Source organism: Prinia subflava, chromosome 27 (assembly GCF_021018805.1).
Source record: "Prinia subflava isolate CZ2003 ecotype Zambia chromosome 27, Cam_Psub_1.2, whole genome shotgun sequence".
Classification (NCBI taxonomy): Eukaryota; Metazoa; Chordata; class Aves; order Passeriformes; family Cisticolidae; genus Prinia; species Prinia subflava.
This window is the reverse complement of record NC_086273.1, coordinates 1,252,519-1,275,555: the sequence shown is the minus strand read 5'-3', so window position 1 is coordinate 1,275,555 and position 23,037 is coordinate 1,252,519. Positions and strand designations below refer to the sequence as shown.

At 52.8% G+C, this 23,037-nt stretch overlaps 1 protein-coding gene across 1 annotated transcript; it reads left to right on the top strand.

Annotated features, from left to right (window-relative positions):
- Positions 1–19,171: 19,171 nt before the first annotated feature.
- Positions 19,172–20,115, top strand: LOC134562302 (olfactory receptor 14J1-like). The gene has a single exon (XM_063419687.1). It carries the CDS (start codon positions 19,183–19,185, stop codon positions 20,113–20,115), a length of 933 nt encoding a protein of 310 aa, XP_063275757.1. The 5' UTR covers positions 19,172–19,182.
- Positions 20,116–23,037: the final 2,922 nt, after the last annotated feature.

The following is a 23,037-nucleotide window of genomic DNA, read 5'->3' as shown; positions in this document are numbered from 1 at the left end:
GCCTGTTTGTCCTGGCAGCTTTTGTCATGGAGGAATCCTTGTACAGATGGAATTTTGGAGGAGGAATCTCAGTGTTGACCATGGACACTTTGAGAAGAAAGACAGTTCTTTTCCATTGGAAGGAAAGCACAGAGCCCCAGTGTTTCAGAAGCAGGTGAGAGGGACACCCAAGCCGCCAAGGGCAGCCAGACTTGTCTGCTCTGGCAGCTTTCTCTTGGGAGCAATTCTTGGATGTAAGGAATTTTAGAGGTGGAATCCAAATTTCAGCTATGGACACCTAGTCAATATGGATTTTTTTTCCTATAAGAAAAAACCGTGGTCCAGGCATTTTTGGAAGAAGATGAGAGGTGGCCACCCTTAGGCCGAGCCAGCTGGTGTCTCTAGTGGCACCTTTCGTCTAGGGGCTGTCCTTGGACACAGGGCATTTTGGAGGTGAAATGTCAATTTTGGCTGTGGTTGCCTGGACAGGAAGAAGAGTTCTCTTCAGTAGGAAGGAAAGCACAGAGCCCCAGTGTTTCCCAGGCACATGAGTGTCAGCCCTAAGGAAGCCAAGGCCAGACAGACTTGTCAGTCCTGGCAGCTTTTGTCTGAGGGGTACCCTTGGATATAGGGAACTCTGGAGGCAGATTCCCAATTTTGACCATGGGTGTCTGGTCAAGATGGATGTTTTTTTCCCATAAGAAAGAAAAGCATATGGTTCCAGTTTCTCAAAGGCAGATGAGAGGTGGCCCCCGGTGGCCACGGCAGCCAGATCTGTCTGTTCTGACAGATTTCATCTGGAAACAATCTTTGCACATCAGGAAATTTGGAGGAGGAATCCCAGTTTTGGCCATGGGCCCCTGGAGGAGAAGGACAGCTCTCTCCCATAGGAAGGAAAGCCCAGAGCCCCAGTGCTCCAGGGGCAGAGGAGGAGCAGCCCTCAACATGCCAAGGTCAGCCAGACCTGTCAGGTGGTCCCCAGGAGGCCCAGCCAGCCAGAGCTGTTCCATGTTCCCTTGGTTTTGTGGGACCCCACAGTGTCCCAATGCTCTCCTTGGTTCCATGAGGCCCTGGAGTGTCACAATGTTCCCTTTTGCTTCTGTAGCGTCACAATGGCCCCTTGCTTCCATGAGGCCTTTCAGTGTCAGAGTGGCTTTGTGGTTCCACAAAGCCCTGATGTGTCACAATGGCCCCTCGGCTCCATGAACCCTCACTGTGTCACAGTGGCTCCAATGTGACACCACGAGCTGCACAAGGTCACCACGGACCCTTGGTACCTTGGGAACCCCGAGTTTCACAATGGTCTCCTTGATTCCATGAGGCACCACAGTGTCACAATGGCCCCTTGGTTCCATGAGGTTCCGCAGTGTCACTGTGGTGTCCTTGGAGCCGCATTGTCACAACTGACCCATGGCTCCATGAGGTTCCGCAGTGTCACTGTGGTCACTGTCAGAGGCTGGATGAGATCCATGTCCCGAGACGCCTTGGGATGCTCGGAATGCCCGTGTGGGGCCAGGGCCGGGCCAGGCCTTGGTCCGTGGTGGGATGGAGCCCTGCCCCCAGCATGGCTGAGCTGTCAATCACACAGCAGGGCTGTAATTAACCCAGCTCTGATTGGCTGAGCTGACAATCAATCACACAGCAGCTGCTGCCTACCCCGACTCTGATTGGACAAGCAACTGGAAGTCCCACCCAAAGGGCGGCCCCATGGAGGCCCAGGGGGTTAAAAGCCGGAGCACGAGGCCAGCCCATGCTCTGATTGCTGCCTTCTCCTGGGGCTCCTCTGTGAGCGACGCTGGAACCCGAGCAGCTGGTACCTGTATGTGTGTCTTTCTACAGATCTGCTGTCTTTGTGTTGTTCTCCATTACTTCTTCTAATCCTACTTACCTGGGACATTGTTGAGTTAATCCTTATCATCTTAAGGGTTAAAGGTTTTTAGCTCAAATGGGCTAAGTTAATGAAGTTAATGCTATGATAAGAGTTTCATGTTGAACTGGATGTTGTATTAAACTCTTTGCCAAAGTTCCTTGATTGTCTGTGTTTTGCCAGTAAAATTTTGTGTCACTCTGACCTCCTAGCTCAGTTGGTTACAGCGTGGTGCTCATCACAGAGGTTGTGGGTTCAATCCCTGTGTGGGCCATTCACTTTGGAGCTGGACTTGGTGATCCTTGTGGGTTCCTTCCTACCAAGAATATTCTTTGCATCTATCACTGTTGAGAATACCTAGCTGGTGTTCCTCCTTTGTAGCAAACGCAAGTAAAGAAACCTTTGGTTCCCCCCAGCATTTAGGTTTTCTGGGCTGTTACAGCCCTGCAGGCTCACAGTGGCCTCTTGTTTTCATGAGGCCCCACAGAGTCACCCTGGCCCCTTGGTTCCATGGGCCCCAGCAGTGCCGTGATGATCCCTTGGTTCCACAACTTCCCACAGGGTCACCCTGGCCCTTGGTTCCATGAGGATCTGGAGTGTCCCACAGGTTGATGCCATTTGTCCTTGCTGCCCCTGCCATCCCCCTGCCCCACAAACAGCCCCGAGCCACCCGCCAGGGACAGGCCCTGCTGTCCCAGCCTGGGCTCAGGGCTTGGCCTTTCTGCTCCCTGCAGCCAGCCCAGGCCTTGCTCAGCATTGCAGTTCCCTGCTCACAGCCTTGGGCTCCCTGCAATCCTGCCCTCAAGGATCTGCTCTCAGCAGTGCCTGCGCAGCCTTGGGCACTCCCTGCCCTCAGAGGGGCCCAGGGATGCTCCAAGGGACTTGGAGTTTTGCTTCTGACTCCTTGAGCAGCTTCTGCAACCTTCTCTCAGTGCCTGGGGGTCCTGGGCTCAACACAAATCCACTGTGGGGCTGATGAAAATACAGAAATCTCTTTTGGGCTCTTTGTCTTCCTTCAATTGTCTTCAAGCCTCCAGGGCCTGTGCAGCTCGATGAAGTCCATTTGTAGTTCTTTTAGGGAGGAAGATTTCAAAGTGCACCTCATGACTTTTTATCTTCAATCAAGTGAGTATCTTTTTAGTTTTCAGTTCAGAGAAGAGGTGACTGAAGCATTCCCCAGGTGATCTTGATGCTGAATGTCTCCTTAGGAGGTCTGGGCACAGAGAAGGATGAGCCCCTTTAGGGCTGACCCTGTTTGGACAACCTGCTCCTCACCCCAACCTCACCATGTCTGACATGGCCCACCTGGGACTGACATCCCTGTGCCCTGCATCAGAACCTTGTCCCCTGAGCTCTGCAGCTCCATGTCCCAGCCCATTGCACCATGTCCCAGCTGCTCTCCTCAGGGCTCTGCCTGCACACAGGCCCAGGAGAAGTTTTCTTCCTGGTAAGGAAAGAATGGAAAAGCCTGAGCAGGTTTCCTGAACAACAAACCCCACTCAGGAACCACATACTCAGTCCAGGCTGCCTGGAATGATGTCACCTTTCTACAAGGGACAGTGTGAGCAGAAATTATCTCTGTGAGCAGAATTCTCTGAGTCTTTCAGCTGAATTCTCTGTCCCTGTCCCTTCCCTGGATCTCTGTTGCAGATGGAAGCTGCTGGTGCCATCCTCACCTTTCACCTTTCTTTTGAAAGCAGACAGATGTTCCCAGGTGTGTTCAGCAGGATTTGCTCCATGTTCCTACAAAGCTTTTGTGTTCCTCATGGAACGAAGGGGCCATTGTGACACTGAGGGGGGACATGGAAGCAAGGAGCCCACTGTGACCCTGGGGTCCCCTGGAACCAAGGGGCCACTGTGACACACCAGGGCCATGTGGATCCAGTGGGCCACTGTGACACTGTGGGTCCAAGGAGACCGTGGTGGCAGCACTGGAACCTCCTGGAACCAAGGAGTCCATGGTGCCCCAGCGGGGCTGCACGGAGCCAATGGTCCATTGTCACACTGCCCATCCAAGGAGTCCAGTGGGACACTGGAAGCTCATGGAACCAGGCAGGCCTTTGTGACACTGAAGGACTTGATGACCCCAAATATCCCTTGTGACACAGCAGGGCATCATTGGAACCAAGGAACCGCTGCTGAAAGTGTGGAAACTCCTGGAACCAGGGGCTGTTGTGGCACTGCAGAACAAGCACAGCTGCTGGACCTTGTCCCCTGGCCCTGCACAGCTCCTTGGGAGGCACGGCAGGAGCAGCACCCTGGGAGCCTCGGGAATGCCCCTCTGGGATCCATGGCACACACTGCCAGGGTCTGCAATCCCAGATCCCAGCCAGGAAAAGATGTTCCTGCCCTTGAAGGCAAAGCTCTTCACAAGGAGCCAAAAGCCCAGTGAAGCAAGATCTTACAGTGACATTTCACTGCCAGCCTTCATAACTTCACCCATGGTTGTTGTAGCTCATGGATTGGGAATTAAATCAGGGGAGGATCTTTGGTGGGAGCTGCCCTGGCTCAAGAGAGACACTGTGAGAGAAACAGAGCAGGCAGAAAAAGGCAGGAGAGAAAGGAGGACACAAACACAATGAGCTGAGAAGGTGGCACTCTGAAAAACAAACTGGAACTGATGGAAAATGAACAGGGCAGAAATCAATAATTCGGAAAGTTTTCTTTACTATCAAAATACATCCCACCCACCCAGCCCCCCACAATCCCCATCCCACACCCTCAAATTTGGATCCCATTTCTCCCAGTCTCCTTCCAAACCCATTGCACCCTGGAGGCTGTGGAATTGAGTTGTTTTGTCATAGGACTGAATTTTTGACATGGGAACAAGACATTTTGAATTGGATTGAGGCCTTTAGGGGTAAGATTGAGGCTTTTTAAGTGGGACTGAGTCCTTTTGAGGTGACAGATCAATCCGTCTTGGCTTTTGGAAAGCAAAGAGATGGAGAATACTGCCCCAAATCCCCCAAGAACCCACAATTTTTCCAGAATATGTCCCCAAACCCTAAATTCCCCCTCAAATGATGGAACTATACACATCCTTGATAATTTTCTTTCTTTTTGGTCCAGTTTCAGATGTTTGTAAGGGATGGAGATAAATCAGAAGAAAATGAGGGTCAAACCAAAAGGAGAACCAGCCAAGTGTCCTCCCATCATGGCTCACAGTGAATGTGGGTCACCAGGGCTCTGCCAGTGTGGGTCCTCTGATGGGGGATGAGGCTGGGGCAGTGCACAAAGCCCTTCCTGCAGTCAGGGCACTCGCAGGGCTTCTCTTACTGGTGGCTCTGTTGGTGTCTGGTCAAGTGAGAGCTCTGGGTGAAGCTCTTCCCACCCTGGAGACACTCATAGGGCTGTTCCCTGGTGTGGATCCTCTGGTGGCAGATCAGGCTGGAGCTTGTGCTGAAGCTCTTCCCACATTCCCCACACTTGCAGGGCCTCTCCCAGTGTGGATGCACTGTTGCCTGACAAGGTGGGAGCTGTGCTTGAAGCCCTTCCTGCAGTCAGGGCAGCGGAAGGGCCTCTCCTCTGTGTGAATCTGCTGGTGCAGGAGGAGATGTGAGCTGCTCTGAAACCTCTTCCCACACTCAGGACACTCGTGGGGCCTCTCACCTGTGTGGATCACCTGGTGGGTGATCAGGTGGGAGCTGCAGCTGAAGCCCTTCCCACATTCCCCACACTCATGTGGCCATTCCCCAGTGTGGATCATGGAGGGGTGTCAGGGAGCAGATTGGTGCCCCTGTTCTCCAGGAGGAGGCAGTCAGAGAACTGCTGAGCCCCTTGGATGTTCATAATCCATGGGCCCAGATGGGATCCAGCCCAGGGTGATGAGGGAGCTGGCAGATGAGCTTGTGAAGCTGCTCTGCATCATTGACCAACAGTCCTGGCTCACTGGTGAGGTTCCAGAGTACTGGAAGCTGGCCAAAGTGTTGTGCTTTCACAAGAAGAGTGGGTAGGAGGATCCTGGTAATTATAGGCCAGTTTGATATGGGAAACATATAGATATGAAAATTCAGAATTTTAGAAATATTTATTGGACTTAAGCAGCTGGAGGGGAAGCAGAAATATTCAGCTTATTTAGCAATCTTTTAAAAGCAGGAAAATAACTTGTAACAGAACACATAAGAATTTAGTTGCTTGGTAAAGGCCGTAGAGATAAGATGTATATTGTGTATATTGTGAAAACTCAGTAAAGCAAGACTCAGGTGTTGTGAAAACTCAATAAACAGAACCTGTGGCTTAAAAATCCAGTAAAAACCAGGCTCCTGGTTTTGGCCAGAACAAACTGACCTGGAAATGAGCCAAACCTTCACTGCACCTGTCCAGAGGCAGAGGTCAAACAGTGAACTACTGAGGAAGACCTCTTACTTCATCAGAAGACCTCTGCCTGCAACCACCAGGAGCCATGGCACCAGAGAAGACTAATTATAATATGAAGTGCAAGGAGGCAGAGAGTGGGCAGAGAATGGGTGGGCTGGGAGGGGTGGTTTTGTGGGATCTGAGTGTATTTAAACCTTAAACCTGTCTCAACCAGCTACGCAGGTATGGTGGAAAATCCCCCGTGTGTCCCAGCTGGAAATAAAACATACCTGCTTTACAGTTTGAATTGTAAAGTCCTCATTGTGCAGCTCAGTTTTGGTGCCGTGGCTCGGATCTCTGGGCCTGGCTGCAGGAGCCAGCGGGAAGTGGACACTCCCAGCCGCGGCCGGGTCTGTCCGGAGGACCTCCGCTCCCCGGCCGCTGCTGCGGAGGACAACAAGAACCTTCTGCAGGGCAGGGCAGGGGTGTTTGACTGGAATGAAGGGAGGGCCCAGGGACGCCTGTGAGACGCTGGAACGCCCACGCCTGGCGAAGGCAGCGTGTCAGAGACATCTGACAGAAAGCGCTGATGGTTGGGAAAAGGTCTTGGAAAGGTGGCAAAAGGGGATTTCTGCTGAGCACGCAGGGTGGCTGCTGTGAGCTTTGGGGTAGCTCGAGCACAACCCAAGGTATTGTCAGTTTTGTCTGTCCTTTTGCTGCTCTAATCCTTGCTGCTATCAAAATTGTGTTTGTTGCAGAATTCTGTCAACAGGCAGATGGATATATGGTCTTTGGTACTTTTCCTTTATTTTTGGTGGTGGGAATTTTGGTTCTGAGTAATTAGGTTTCAGAGATCCTCTTGAAAGCATATCCAAGTAGAACTTTGGAGCCTTTTTGTGGTAACACTGTCCTCTTGTGTCAATAACTACAATTACAATGGGGAGCCAGCAGAGTAAAGAAGTGTCCAAGAGAAGTCCTTTGGGATGGATACTGACCCATTGGAAGGAAATTGTGTGGAGGGAGTGGAGCAAAACCAAGTGAAATTTGTAGTTGATACGTGGGCAATATATTCACTTTTAAACAAAGCTTAAACACTGGTGGAAGAAAATCATATTACAGTTAAAAGAGGCATTGGCCAAACTGAAAAGGCTTCCTTTTGTGAACCACTAAAATAGAAATTGGGAAAGAAAACAGGTATACACAAATTTTTATAAATGCTTAATTCACCACACACACTCCTGGGAAGGGATTGACTTGAACAATTAAATGCAGTAATCAGATCTGTAAAAAGGGGAGATTACTCTGGAGGTAGATGCTCAGCAATACATTCAAAAAACGAGTTTACTTTTAGTTGATGTTGCCATAGAAGGAAAAATCAGTGAAGACATCATAGCCCAAGTGTGCTGTGTGGGCCATGGAGAAGCCAGGAAGAGCCAAAAGTGCATCATCAGTAGAGGTAAAGCTCAAGGAGGGACAAGGACCAGTAAGAATAAAACAATATCTCTTAAAGAAAGAAGATTAGGGAAGGAATCAATCCGGTAAGGAAAATATGGGCCTGTGAGGAGAATGCAAATCTGATTTCAACACTCCCATATTACCGCTCCAGAAACCTGATGGCAGGTAGAGAGTAGTCCAGGATTTGGAGCAGTCAGTAAAACAGTCGAGGATTTATATCCCGTAGTAGTGAATCCATATACTTTGTTAACAGTATTAACACCAGAACTAACTTGGTTTACTGTTTCAGATTTGAAGGATGCTTTCTTTTGCCTCCCTCTCCATGAAGCCAGGCAAAAGATATTTGCCTTTGAATGGGAAAATCCTAAAACTGGACAAAGAACTCAACTCAGCTGGACTGGACTGCCTCATAAATTCCCCCACCATATTTGGCAATTAACTTGCCAAGGGTCTGAAAACCCCACCTGGGAAAGGAAGATTGCTACAAGACCTAGATGACATCCTGATTGCCACTGAAACAGAAGATACTTGCATGGCTTGGACCGTGAGACTCTTGAATTTTTTAGGACTCCAAGGGTACCAAGTGTCCAAGAAGAAAGCCCAGATAATGCAGAGAGAAGTCATTTACTTGGGCTGTGAGATAAGTGCTGGGCAAAGGACCTTAGGATGAGCCTGGAAGGAGGCTACATGCCAAACACCAAAGGCACAGACTGTAAAGGAGCTGAGAACTTCTCTGGGAATGACCGGGTCGTGTCACCTCTGGATCTGTAATTATGGACTGCTTGTTCAGCCCTGTATGCACTGATCAACACCGAGCAGAAGCATCTCCAATGGGATAAACCAGCTCCACGGGCCTTGGAACTACTGAACAAGGCCCTAATGTCAGCTCCAGCCCTGGGGCTCCCTGACGTGAGTGAGCCTTTCTTTTGGTTTTCTCATGAGAAACAGGGGATCACCCCAGGAATATCAGCACAAGATCTGGGACCACACCGTGGGGCAGTGCCTACATTTCTGAGCAATTGGATGCAACTGCAGAAGGATGGCCAGGGTGCTTGGGTGCGGTAGCAGCCGTGGTGCTGAACATCAAAGAGGCAGGGAAATTCACCTTGGGACAGAAAATGACTGTGCTGGTGTCCCATACAGGGTCTGCAGTATTAAAAGTGAAGGGTGGGCATTGGCTTCCTCCACAGGGATTCCTGAGGTCTCAAGCCATAATGGTAGAACAGGATGATGTGGAGATTGTGGTCACTAACATTGTCAATGCAGCTTCTTTCCTCAGTGGAAACACAGGGGAACAGGACACCAGGACTGCTTGGAAACCATTGAAGCAACGTGCTCAAGCCGCCTGGATCTAAAAGATGCTCCAAAAGAAATCCTGAGATTATGAAAGGCAGAACAGCTCCCAAAGAAAATAGCAATCCTGCACATCAGAGCACATCAAAAAGCAAACTCAGAATTAGAAAAAGGAAACAAGCTGGTGGACAGAGAGGCAAAAGAAGCATCAAAGAGATAGGAAAAGGAGCTTGAATTCCAGATGGAAAAATTTCTCTTGAGGGTAAGCCAAATTATGACAAAGAGGATCCAAAACCAATCACAGATCTGAAGGGGGCATACAATAAAGAAGGTTGGGCCTTCACTCCAGAAGGAAAGGCAATCATACCCAGCCATCTGATATGGTCTATAGGAAAGGAAGAGCATAAGAAGAGGCTTTGGGGAATAGAGGCCCTGCATAAGCACTTGGCTCGGGGCATCCTAGCTAGAAAGTGATACACTACAGTAAGGCAAGTAACCCAACAGTGGGATCTCTGCCTCCAGACTAATCTCAAAAACACTCCAAAGCCAGAAATGGGTCATACTGGGAGAGGGAATGGATCTGGACAACAATGGGAAATTGATTTTTTGGGACTCCCAAGAAAACGGGGGTTTGTTATTTATTGGTATTAACTGATACCTTCTCAGGATGGCCTGAGGCTTTTCTCACTAGAACTGCTGAGGCTCGAGAGGTGGTCAAGGTATTGATCAAAGAAATTGTACCACGATTTGGGGTTCCAGCCGTCACCTCCTCAGACAGAAGAGCCCATTTTATTTCAATGGTTGTACAACAGATTAGCAATTCTCTGGGTATAGATTGGCAATGACACACCCCATAGAGTCCCCAATCAAGGGGACAAGTGGCAAAGATGAAGCACCTGATCAAGCAGCAAATGGTGAAATGAGGACAGGAGGCCAACCTGCCTTGGCCTCAGTCTCTCCCTTCAGCTCTCTTACACACATGAACTAAGCCAAGGGCAAAGGAAGGACTGAGTCCCTTTGGGATCCTGTATGGGCGACCCTGTGAGGTGCAGAAGGAAACATCATCACAAGCAGAGGAAGAGCCTATAACAGAATATATACTAGCCCTAGGAAAACAACTCAACAATATTAAAAACATGTCTTGGGGACCCGGTGTAGGGGACTGCACAGAGCAGTACATAATGTGCAACCTGGAGATTATGTCTGTGTAAAGTCTCTTGTAGAAAAGGCTTTGGAAGCACAGTGGGAAAGACCATTGCAAGTGCTCCTCACCTCCTTCACAGCAGACAAGACCAAAGAGCAAACTGCATGGAACTCTGATAAATCTCTGAGGCAGGTGTTAAAAATTACAGTACACCATAACACAGAGACTCAAAGGAGAGTCTTTAGAAAGATGAAAAAAGACACATCTCACCACTGGTGGGATGCATTTTTGGATGGTTTCCTACTGCAACAGGGTTTCTAAACCAATTCTGTCATCCTATGATAGTTTTAGAAATTCTAGTTGGTTTAAGTTTTGGGCGCTTTTTTTTGTTATTATTTTTTTAGAATTTAAAACTGTTCAGAAGGATGACCACAATGGTCTATTGTGGTTTTTAATCAACTAGTTAAAGATAGTAATAGAGAATATGATAATTACATTAGGAAGCAAAAGAATTTGCACCACTTAGAAGAAAATGGGTTGATTAATAGAGAAAGCATATATGCATATGATAATTCAGAATTTTAGAAGCATATAATGTGCTTAAACAGGTGAAGGGGAGAAGAGAATTATATATGGCTTATTTAGCAATTTTGTAAATGTAGAGAAACATCTTGTCCCAGAACACATAGGAGTGTCACTTGTAAGGAGAAACAATTACCAAAAGACATAGGCATTTGGTTGCTAGGTAAAGTTCATAGAGACATTTATTTTTAAAACTCAGTTAAGCAGGACTTAGGCATTGAGAAGACCAAATAAAGCAGAATGAGTTGATTAGGAAACCAGCAAGAACCAGGCTCCTGGTTTTGGCCAGGACAAACTGACCTGGGAATTGGCCAAACCTACACTGGGCCTGCTCAGAGATGGAGAGAGACTTCTTACTTCACCAGAAGACCCCTGACTGAAACCACCAGGAGCCATGGCAGCACTAAAGACTAATTTTAATATGAAGTGCAAAAAGGTGGAGAGTGAGTGGGGAATGGGTGCAGACGGAAGTGTGATTTTGTAGGATTTAAGTGTATTTTAACACAGAACCTGTCTAGACCAGGTACAAGAACTGGTGAAAATATCCCCCATGAAACCCAGGTGGAATAAAAAATACCTGCTTTAAAATTTCAAATGGTAAAGACCTTATTCCCCAACTCAGTACTTAACCCTTTCTTTGCCTCAGTTTTCAATAACAAGACAGGTTGTTCTCAAGACAAGTATTCTCCTGAGCAGGTGGATGGGCACAGGGAGCAGAAGAGCCCCCCAGCAATCCAGCAGGAAGCAGCTGGGGACCTGCTGAGCCACTCAGATGCTCACAGGTGTCTCTGGGACCAGATGGGATCCATGCTAGGGCCATGAGGGAGCTGCTGGATGAGCTCCCCCAGCTGCTCTCCATCATTTCTCCTCAGTCCTGGCTCAGCAGGGAGGGCCCAGAGGCCTGGAGGTGCCAATGGGAGCCCATCCCCAAGAAGGGCTGGAAGGAGGATGTGGGGAACTGCAGGCCTGTCAGCCTGCCCTGGGTGCCCAGCAAGGGGATGGAACAGATCCCCTTGAGAGCCACCCCAGGGCACCCCCAGGATGGCCCAGGGATCAGAGGCAGCCAGCGTGGATTGCAATATCTGCACTGAGGATCTGCAGGAGGGGATTGAGTCCAGCATCAGCAAATTTGCAGGGGACACCAAGCTGGGTGTGAGTGTGGATGTGCTGGAGGGTAGGAGGGCTGTGCACAGGGCCCTGCACAGGCTGGATCCAGGGCCCAAATCCAACAGGCTGAGGCTGAACAAGACCAAGGGCCGGGTCCTGCACTTTGGCCACAACAAGCCCTGCAGTGCTCCAGGCTGGGGACAGAGTGGCTGGACAGTGGGCAGGCAGAAAGGGACGTGGGGCAGTGCTGGACAGCAGGCTGGACATGAGGCAGCAGTGTGGGCAGGTGGGCAAGAAGGCCAATGGCTCCTGGCCTGGATCAGGAATGGTGTGGGCAGCAGGAGCAGGGCAGGGATTCTTCCCCTGTGCTGGGCACTACTGAGGCTGCACCTCGAGTGCTGTGTCCAGTTCTGGGCCCCCAATGTAGGAAGGACATGTAGGGGCTGGAGCGTGTCCAGAGAAGGGCAACAAGGCTGCTGAGGGGTGTGGAACACAAGTGCTGTGAGGAGTGGCTGAGGGAGCTGGGGTTGTTTATCCTGGAGAAGAGGAGGCTCAGGGGAGACAAGGTGGTGTCAGGGCACAGGTTGGACTTGATGATCTCCAAAGCCTTTTCCAACCTTGCTGATCCTGTGATTCTCTGAAACCCCCCTTGGGGCAGTTGCAGGATGAGCCCTGGGCCTCCTCTTGAGAAGGTGCAGCAGCCCAGGTCCCTCAGCATCTCCTCACAGCCCCAGAGCCCATCCTGTCAGTCCTGCAGAGCCTCTGCAGCCCCTCCTCATTGCCCAGAGCAGGGAGCCCCACAGGCAGACACAGCAGGGCAGATGTGCCCCCCGGCCTGTGGTGCCTCTGGCAAGGGAGCAGCAGGAGGTCCTGCAGGAGCCTGCAGACAATTCCTGAAGCACTTGGAGGATGATCCTGCTCCCCAAGGGACATTCCTGTGGTGTGATGCTGTTTGCCCCCAGCCTGCCCACGGCCAGCCTGGGGCTGCTGACGGGGCTTTTCTGTGCTGAGCTTTGGCCTGGCCGTGTTCTGGAGAGAGCCTGGGCAAGGAGCCTGCAGCCCCCAGGCCCTGGCCTGAGGCGTCAGCGCTGCCCCAGCAGTGCCCATGGCCTGTCCCTGCTGCAGCCCCGGCACTGCCACCCCCAGCCCTGTGCCCGGCCCCGAGAGCACTCAGGCCCTACAGCAACAGCAGGGCCAGGAGGGCAGCGGGGCAGGGCCACAGCAGCAGCACTGGCAACACCAAGTGCTGCTGCTGCTGGGCACAGCTGCTGTGCCAGCACTGATCTGCCCCAGCTCTGCACACAGACATTGCTGCTGCAGCCACACAGAAGGGAACAAAAGGGGGATCTCTGCAGATAATGCTGCTGGGACATCCTTTAGTTCGTGTAAAGCTACTGAGACCACATCTCCTCATTTCAACCGTCTTGAAGACAATTGAAAGAAGACAAGGAGCCCCAAATGGCTTTCTGTATTTTCATCAGCCCCACAGTGGATTTGGGGCTGTGTCCAGGACCCCCAGGCACTGAGAGAAGGTTGCAGAAGCTGCTCAAGGAGTCAGAAGCAAAACTCCAAGTCCCTTGGAGCATCCCTGGGCCCCACTGAGGGCAGGCAGTGCCCAAGGCTGCGCAGGCACTGCTGAGAGCAGATCCTTGAGGGCAGGATTGCAGGGAGCCCAAGGCTGTGAGCAGGAAACTGCAATGCTGAGCAAGAGGGCTGGGGGCCAGGGGCTGCTCTTCTATCTGCTTGGGACGATTGACTCCCAAGAGAACGGGGGTTTGTTATTTATTGGTATGAACTGACACCTTCTCAGGATGGCCTGAGGCTTTTCCCACTAGAACTGCTGAAGCTCGAGAGGTGATCAAGGTATTGAGCAAAGAAATTGTACCACGATTTGGGGTTCGGCCGTCATCTCCTCAGACAGCAGAGCCCATTTTATTTCAAAGGTTGTACAACAGATTGGCAATACTCTGGTAATACACTGGAAATTACACACCCGATAGAGTCCCCAATCAAGTGGACAAGTGGCAAAGATGAAGCACCTGATCAAGGAATACTGGGGCTCTGGGCTTTCCTGCCTATTGGGAGAGAACTGTCCATTGGGATTCCTCCTCCAAATTTCCCGATATGCAAAGATTGTTCCCGGATGAAATCTTTCAGGACAGACAGATCTGGCTGCCATGGCCACTGGGGGCCACCTCTCATCTGCCTTTGAGAAACTGGAACCATATGCTTTTCTTTCTTATGGGAAAAAAAACATACATCTCGACCAGGTGCCCATGGCCAAAATTGGGAATCTGCCTCCAGAATTCCCTATATCCAAGGATAGCTCCCAGACAAAGCTGCCAGGTCTGACAAGTCTGTCTGGCCTTGGCTTCCTGAGGGCTGGCACTCATGTGCCTCTGAAACACTGGGGCTCTGTGCTTTCCTTCCTACTGAAGAGAACTCTTCTTCCTGTCCAGGCATCCACAGCCAAAATTGACATTTCACCTCCAAAATGCCCTGTGTCCAAGGACAACCCTAGACGAAAGGTGCCACTAGAGACACCGGCTGGCTTGGGCTAAGGGTGGCCACCTCTCATCTTCTTGCAGAAATGCTTGGACCACATGCTTTTCGTATAACAAAAAACACCTATCTTGACTAGGTTTCTGATTGGAATTCCACCTTTCAAATTCCTTACAATGAAGGTTTGCTCCCAAGAGAAAGCTGCTAGAGCAGACAAGTCTGGCTGCCCTTGGCCTCTTGGGGGGCCCTCTCCCCTGCTTTTAAAACACTGGGACTCAGTGCTTTCCTTCCTATGGAAAAGAACTGTCCTTTTTCTCAGAGTGTCCGTGGTCAAAATAGATTCCTCCTCACAAATTCCATCTATCCAAAGATTCCTCCATAAAAAAAAGCTGACAGGAAAAACAGGTCTGGCTGGCTTGGCCTCCCAGGAGCCAGCTCTCTCCTCTTCTGACTTTGAAACACTTGGGCTCTGTGCTTTCCTTCCTATGGAAATAAACTGTCCCTGTTATCTACACAGAAATGGCTGAAACTGGGATTCCACCTTCAAAATTCCCTATATCCTAGGGTTGCTGTCAGACAGAAGCTGCCAGGACAGAGAGGTCTGGCTGGCCTAGGCCTCTGATGGCAGCCTTTCATCTGGCCCTGAATCACCAGTGTTCCATGCTTTCCTTCCTGTGCAAAAGAACCGTCTTTCTCTTCCAGGTCTGAAATTGGGATTCCACCTCTAAAAATCAGTATATCCAAGGGTTGCTGCCAGGCAAAATCTGCTAGTACAGTTAAGTCTTGGCCTCTGGTGACTGCCCCTGCCACCCTGGGGCTGGGTTCTTTCCTTGCTGTGGAGATCACAGGGACACTGTGGGGACCTCATGGAACCAAGGGGATCCTTGTGGCACCACTGGAGCCCATGAAACCAAGGGGCCACGGTGACACAGCGGGGCTCCATGGAACCCAGAGACCATTGTGACTCTGGGGGGCCTCATGGAACCATGGAGACCATTCAGAGCCTTCAGGGCCCCGTGTGACCAAGGGGACATTGTGACACCTCAGGCCCTCATGGAAGCAAGGGACCATTGGGACACTGTGGGGGCCCCTGGAACTGAGGGAACATGGAACAGGTCTGGCTGGCTTGGCCTCCCAGGGGCCACCTGACAGGTCTGGCTGATGTTGGAATGTCAAGGGCAGGCTCTCATCAGCTCCTGGAGCCCTGGGGCTCTGTGCTTTCCTTGCTATGGAAAACAAACATCCATCTTTTTAGATGTCCATTGCCAAAATTGGTACTATTCCTACAAAATTTCCTATAATCAAGAGTATATGCCAGAAAAAAAACCCCTGCAAGCTCCTGCTGGCCTTAGCCTCTGGTGCTCACCTCTCATCTGCTCCAGAAACTCTGGGGCTTTGTTCATTCCCTCCTGTGGAAAAGAACCAACCCTCTTGTCCAGGGACCATGGCCAAAATTAAAATTGGCCTCCCAAATTCCATATATCCAAGGATTGCTCCCAGACAAGAGCCCCCCAGGACACAGAGGTTGGGCTGGCCCTGCCCTCTGGTGATTTTCTTAGACTATGAGCAGAATGTTTTCAATTGCAAACACCTTGGAGAGTGCCCAGAGATCTCCCAAGGTGGGGTTTGGAGGCCTCAGGCACATGTCCACTTTATAGGGACAATGGAGCTCTGTGCTCCTTGGGTTGGAGGCTGAGGAAAATGGAGGAGAGCCATGAGAGTGTTTAAAAAGTGGTTTCAGAGATGGTGGATCCTTTTCACCTAGAGGAAATCATCCCGAAAAAAATGAATTAATGCAAAGGGCAGCTGGAGAGGCCCAGACTGGACACGAGGAGAAAGGAATTTCTCTCCCAGGGCAGGGCTGTGGTGCAACACATCCCCCAGCAGGAGTCTGGAGCAGCCCAAGGCTCTGTGTGCCCAGGCAGAGGCAGGCAGGACGCAGAGCTGTCAGCAAAGGAAGGGCCCAGCCAGGTGGGGCAGCCGGGGGATGACGACAGCCTGCAGGGACAGAGGCGCAGGGCATGGACACCGTAGCACAGCCTGGGCTGCACAGGGCACAGGCATGGGCAGCAGCTGAAAGGCCCTGACACAGCCAACTCCTGCAGCACTTGGGCCATGGCTGCTGGCCCTGGGCCTGAGGCATCAGGAGGGGACAAGTGACCCTTGCAGGCCTGGGGCCTCATTGCCTCCTTGTCCCTGCTCAGCAGCCTGGCAGGGGCTGCCCCATGGTGCTGCCCTTGGCATTGCACATCCCCACATCCCAGTGGCCCGGGAAGAGCCCTGAGCAAGGAGGGAGGGACAGGATCTGCCTTGGCAGGGGCTGGGGCTCAGGGCTTGGCCCTTGGCATTCCTGAAACACATCCAGGTTTGGTCAGCATCAGAGACACCTTTGCCTTGTTTGTGCCCACCTGTCATCACTGCCTGCAGTGTTCTGCTCTGACTGGAACCTGAGGACACTTTTGCAGTGGTATCTCTTAGTGGGACCCATAAAAACTTGAAGAAACGCCAGTATTCCAATTCAATTTTGACTTGTTGAGAAGTTTTTTGAAAACTCACTCAAGGACTGAGTCATGTAAACAACACCAAACCTCAAGAGACTCATTAAAGTTCTTTTGCTGTATCTGTGCTGCTGAGCTGAGCTGGTCTCCTGGCAACCACAAAGAGCTTCAAAAAGACATTTCTCCTGAGGAGCAGCTCCTCTTCCAGCCCAGCAGGGCTGAGGGCACTGCCTGCAGGTACCTGAGAGGAATGAAGCAAGCAGAGGCTCAGAGAAACTGGAAGGACAATTCTGAGCTCATTCACAGAGAAATCTTCACAACTTTTGGAAATTCTAAACTTCTTCGTGGAGAAATGTTCCCCACTTCTGACAGGGTAAGTCTGTGGCTGCAGGGATCTCCTCAAGCTGAGCCAGGACAGCACTGAGGTGACTGTAAGGATGGCTCTGCTGCCCTTGCTGCTTTGGGGGAGGATGTGCTCCAGAGCGGGGCTGCCCTGGGCACCGTCAGAGGGACAGGGCAGGACGGCTCCTGCTGCCAGGGACGGCTGCAGGGGCTGAAGCTGGGGCTGCAGCCAGGGCTGCCCAGGGCTGTGGTGCAGAGCAGGTGCTGCAGCCCTGAGGGCTCTTGGCCAGCCCAGGGCATCTGCCACCTGCCAGGGGCAGCTCTCAGCCTGCCTGGGAGCTCCAATGGATGGTGGAGGGGCGCTGTGGGTGCAAGGATGACTCCTGCCAGGGCAGGTCCTGCCACTGTGGAGAGGGTGCTGTGTGCGCCAGGGCTGCTCAGAGCTCCAGCTGATGCCCAGGTCATTTCTGAGGGGACTTTTCATGAGCTCATTCAGGGCAGGAGTTTCCTGCTTGGGTCTCTGCTTTCCTGAATCTGTGCTCCCAATTTTCCACTGGTCAAACTAGTGAAAATTGAAACTCAGCTGTGCAGGCAAGAGCAGGCGCTGATGAAGTGAAACCATTACACTGAGGATTCCTGGGAAGCTCAGCAAGTGCCTCCACCTCCCCAGCCTCCAGATGCATCCAGCATCCCCTTTCCATGGTGCCCAGGCCTGGGGGAGCTGTTCTTTAATCCCTGCAGCCCCAAGCAGCTGCAGGGCAGAGCTGGCCCAGGGCTGGGCTGGGCTCTGGCAGCACTGGCAGGGAAGGAGCCCGGGGCCACAGGAACAGCTCGGGCTGGGACAGCTCCAGCAGCAGAGCCCTGGGCAGGGAGGGAGGGAGGCAGTGCTGAGGGAAGCCCTGCTGCAGGGGACATGTGGCACCTGCCGGCCCTGCCCTGCAGGGCAGACACTGCCCTGAGCAGCACAGCTCTGCTGTCCCCTCCCAGCCAGCACAGCCCTCAGCCCGGGGGCCCGGGGCCCTCAGTGCCCTCCTGGGCCAGCAGAGCAGCAGCAGAGATGAAGGGCATCTCTCCTGCCATGTGCCCATTCCCTGCTGACCAGGGCCTGAGGGCCACTGTCCTGCACTGCTGCTGCCTGGCAGGGGCTGTGCAGGGCTGGCCAGGGAAAGGCTTTTCCTCAGGGCCTGCCTCTCTCTCTCTCCTTGCCTTGCCCAGGTGCTCCTGGCATTGCTGAGGGGCTCTCTGGGAATGGCAGTTCCAGCTGCAGGCTCAGGCCCAGCCCTGGGGCTCGTCCTGTGCAGGCTGAGCACAGCAATGGGGTGTCCCAGCTCCCTCTGTCCCGGGGAGCTCTGGGCAGGTCAGGCTGGCAGGATGGGAATGAGCCAACTCTCCTCCAGCAGTGCCGTGGACAGGAGCCCTGGTGTGTCCTGGGGATGCCATCAAAGCTGTGAGCTGCCTCCAGGGGACACTGGGGGACAGGAATGTCCTTGGCCAGGAGTGGGGCTGAGACTCTTAGAAGGGCTGAGTCACTTTGCTGTGCTCTGGGTCCTTCTGCTCTCAGCTGTGTCAGGCTGATTTTCAGGGGAACACAGAGACTGCCCTCAATCTCAGAAAAAGCAGCTGGGCACAGATGGATCGATAGAGCAGCTCCACTCACCTTTCACTGAGTTCCAGCCAATGCTCTTGCATTGCACAGTTCTCTCTGATCTCCCTGAGCACAGGAGGAAACTCTCTCAAACTTCCTTTCGCCATCACAGTTCCTTAGCCCCGGGACAGGAGATGCTGCCAAGCATCCTCTGCCTATGGAGCACTTTGGGCTGACCAAGTCCAACCCCAGGACTGGCCCCTGTCCCCATTCCCATGACCCCACTGCTGCAGAGCAGAGCTGAATCCTCGATGTCCATGAACAGAGCCCCTGCAAATCACAGCAACGGGACCAGATCCCAGCAGAGCTCCAGGCACAGGGCTGAAGGAAGGGCTCTGAGAAAAGGAAAAATGGGTGGCACAGAGCAGCAGGGGCAGGGCTGAGAGAAAGGGCTTGGGCATTGTTCAGTAATGTCTCCACTGACTTGTCACTGTCTCCTCCTTCAACAGGACTCCATGGCCGGAGTGAAGAAATGTTCAACAGCAGCTCCATCAGCCACTTCCTCCTGCTGCCATTGGCACACACGCGGCAGCTGCAGCTCCTGCACTTCTGCCTCTTCCTGGCCATCTCCCTGGCTGCCCTCCTGGCCAACGGCCTCATCATCAGCGCCGTAGCCTGCGGCCACCTCCTGCACAGCCCCATGTTCTTCTTCCTGCTCCACCTGGCCCTCAGCGACCTGGGCTCCATCCTCACCACTGTCCCCAAAGCCATGCACAATTCCCTCTGGGACACCAGGAGCATCTCCTATGAAGGATGTGCTGCACAGCTGTTTCTGTTTGTATTTTTCATTTCAGCAGAGTTTTCCCTCCTGACCATCATGTGCTACGACCGCTACGTGTCCATCTGCAAACCCCTGCACTACGGGACCCTCCTGGGCAGCAGAGCTTGTGCCCACATGGCAGCAGCTGCCTGGGCCAGTGGCTTTCTCAATGCTCTGCTGCAGACGGCCAATACATTTTCCCTGCCCCTGTGCCATGGCAATGCCTTGGGCCAATTCTTCTGTGAAATCCCACACATCCTCAAGCTCTCCTGCTCCAAATCCTTCCTTAGGGAACTGGGGCTCATTGTATTTTCCATTTGTTTAGGATTTGGCTGTTTTGTGTTCATTGTTTTCTCCTATGTGCAGATCTTCAGGGCTGTGCTGAGGATCCCCTCTGAGCAGGGACGGCACAAAGCCTTTTCCACCTGCCTCCCTCACCTGGCTGTGGTTTCACTGTTCCTCAGCACAGGCACATCTGCCTACCTGAAGCCCCCCTCCATCTCCTCCCCATCCCTGGATCTGGCCCTGTCAGTTCTGTACTCGGTGGTGCCTCCAGCCCTGAACCCCCTCATCTACAGCCTGAGGAACCAGGAGCTCAAGGCTGCAGTGTGGAGACTGATGACTGGAGGATTTCAGAAAGATTAAAGTGCTGGACAATTTCTACAAATGGGTTGAATTAAAAATCGTCTTTGATATTTATTGTTGGCTTCATTTGGAGGTTCTTTTTCTTTGTTTTACTTTTTTAGTATTATCTACAAATAGTCATGGTTTATGCCATTTTGGTTCTCTCCATCTTCACTGTAGCCACAGACTCTGTCAATGAAGAGCTGTGCTCTTCTTGGCTTTAAACAAAAAAAAAATGTTCTCCCAGCAGAGTTTTCATGGGAGATCCCCCTTTTATTTTCTTCTCTGTGGCTGCAGCAGCAATGTCTGTGTGCAGAGCTGGGGCAGATCAGTGCTGGCACAGCAGCTGTGCCCAGCAGCAGCAGCACTTGGTGTTGCCAGTGCTGCTGCCGTGGCCCTGCCCCGCTGCCCTCCTGGCCCTGCTGTTGCTGTAGGGCCTGAGTGCTCTCGGGGCCGGGCACAGGGCTGGGGGTGGCAGTGCCGGGGCTGCAGCAGGGACAGGCCATGGGCACTGCTGGGGCAGCGCTGACGCCTCAGGCCAGGGCCTGGGGGCTGCAGGCTCCTTGCCCAGGCTCTCTCCACAACACGGCCAGGCCAATGCTCAGCACAGAAAAGCCCCATCAGCAGCCCCAGGCTGGCCGTGGGCAGGCTGGGGGCAAACAGCATGGCTGGGGCTCTGCAAGGTCCCTGGGGGAGACGGGAAGGAGCAGCAGAGCAGGGCCTGATCCATCCCCACTGCGCTGGACACCCCAGGGCAGCGTCGCAGAGCGGCCTCATGCACCTGCCAACAACATCCCCCCTCTGCAGCCCTGGCCTCTCCCCCAGCTCACACAGGTGCTGCATCCTTGCAGGCACAGCCACGGCAGCCCTGCCTCAGGAGCCCCTGTTTGCACTGCCCAGAGCAGGCGTGAGCACACCCATGGTGTTGGTGTGGGGAGATGAACCTGAGTGAGCACAAATGCCATCAGTCCCTGGGGCCAGGAAGGTCTGGAGGACAGCAGGGAAACCACTCAGGTTTGTTGTGGCCCCTGAAGTCAGCCAGAAAGATTGTTCCCATGAGCTGGGAGTTTCCTGTCCAACTGCAGACATTGCTGAGAACCAGGGCTGCCTGGCAGCCACCCCCACACTGCTCTCAGCTTTTATTTTGCTTAACCTTTGCTTTCTTTACTCTTCCCTGGTACAAATTTCTTCCAATTTCCCACCCCTGTTCCCTCCCCTGTAAACAGCCCATCCCTGTTTGCCCTTTCCTCTCTGGCCCCACTTCCAATTTCAGTTCCTTTGCTGGCATGATTGGAACATCCCTTGGGGAGCAGGATCATCCTCCAAGTGCTTCAGGAATTGTCTGCAGGCTCCTGCAGGGCCTCCTGCTGCTCCCTTGCCAGAGGCACCACAGGCCAGGGGGGCACATCTGCCCTGCTGTGTCTGCCTGTGGGGCTCCCTGCTCTGGGCAATGAGGAGGGGCTGCAGAGGCTCTGCAGGACTGACAGGATGGGCTTTGGGGCTGTCCGGAGAAGCTGAGGGACCTGGGCTGCTGCACCTTCTCAAGAGGAGGCCCAGGGCTCATCCTGCAACTGCCCCAAGGGGGGTTTCACAGGATCAGCAAGGTTGGAAAAGGCTTTGGAGATCATCAAGTCCAACCTGTGCCCTGACACCACCTTGTCTCTCCTGAGCCTCCTCTTCTCCAGGATAAACAACCCCAGATCCCTCAGCCACTCCTCACAGGACTTGTGTTCCAGAGCCCTCACCAGCCTTGTTGCCCATCTCTGGACACCCTCCAGCCCCTCCATGTCCTTCCTACATTGGGGGCCCAGAACTGGACACAGCACTTGAGGTGCAGCCTCACCAGTGCCCAGCACAGGGGAAGAATCCCTGCCCTGCTCCTGCTGCCCACACCATTCCTGATCCAGGCCAGGAGCCATTGGCCTTCTTGCCCACCTGCCCACACTGCTGCCTCATGTCCAGCCTGCTGTCCAGCACTGCCCCACGTCCCTTTCTGCCTGCCCACTGTCCAGCCACTCTGTCCCCAGCCTGGAGCACTGCAGGGCTTGTTGTGGCCAAAGTGCAGGACCCGGCCCTTGGTCTTGTTCAGCCTCAGCCTGTTGGATTTGGGCCCTGGATCCAGCCTGTGCAGGGCCCTGTGCAGAGCCCTCCTACCCTCCAGCACATCCACACTCACACCCAGCTTGGTGTCACCTGCAAATTTGCTGATGCTGGACTCAATCCCCTCCTGCAGATCCTCAGTGCAGATCTTGCAATCCCTGCTGGCTGCCTCTGATCCCTGGGCCATCCTGGGGGTGCCCTGGGATGGCTCTCAAGGGGATCTGTTCCATCCCCTTGCTGGGCACCCAGGGCAGGCTGACAGGCCTGCAGTTCCCCACATCCTCCTTGCAGCCCTTCTTGGGGTTGGGCTCCCATTGGCACCTCCAGGCCTCTGGGCCCTCCCTGCTGAGCCAGGACTGAGGAGAAATGATGGAGAGCAGCTTGGGGAGCTCATCCAGCAGCTCCCTCATGGCCCTGGGATGGATCCCATCTGGTCCCAGAGACACCTGTGAGCATCTGAGTGGCTCAGCAGGTCCCCAGCTGCTTCCTCCTGGATTGCAGGGGGGCTCTTCTTCGCCCTGTGCTCATCCTCTAGCTCAGGAGAACATTTGTCCTGGGGACAACCTGTCCTATTTTTGAGAAGGGAGGAAAAGAAGGGGTTAAGTACCTCAGCCATTTCCTCAGCATTGGTTACCATATTCTCCCAATAAGGAATGAAGGTTCTCCTTGAACCACTTTGTGCGTTTAATGTATTGATAAAATCATTTGTAATTTCCTTTACAGAAGTGGCCTGGTTTAGTCGTAATTTGGCTTTCACCTTTTTAATTTACTTTTTGCATGACCTAAAAACATCCTTAAACATTTCCTAAGTGGCCTGATGTTATGTCTGAAGGTGATGCACCC

Bases quoted from the DNA above. Each gene is read 5' to 3' on its own strand.
- LOC134562302 (XM_063419687.1), top strand. From the start codon at position 19,183: ATGTTCAACAGCAGCTCCATCAGCCACTTCCTCCTGCTGCCATTGGCA.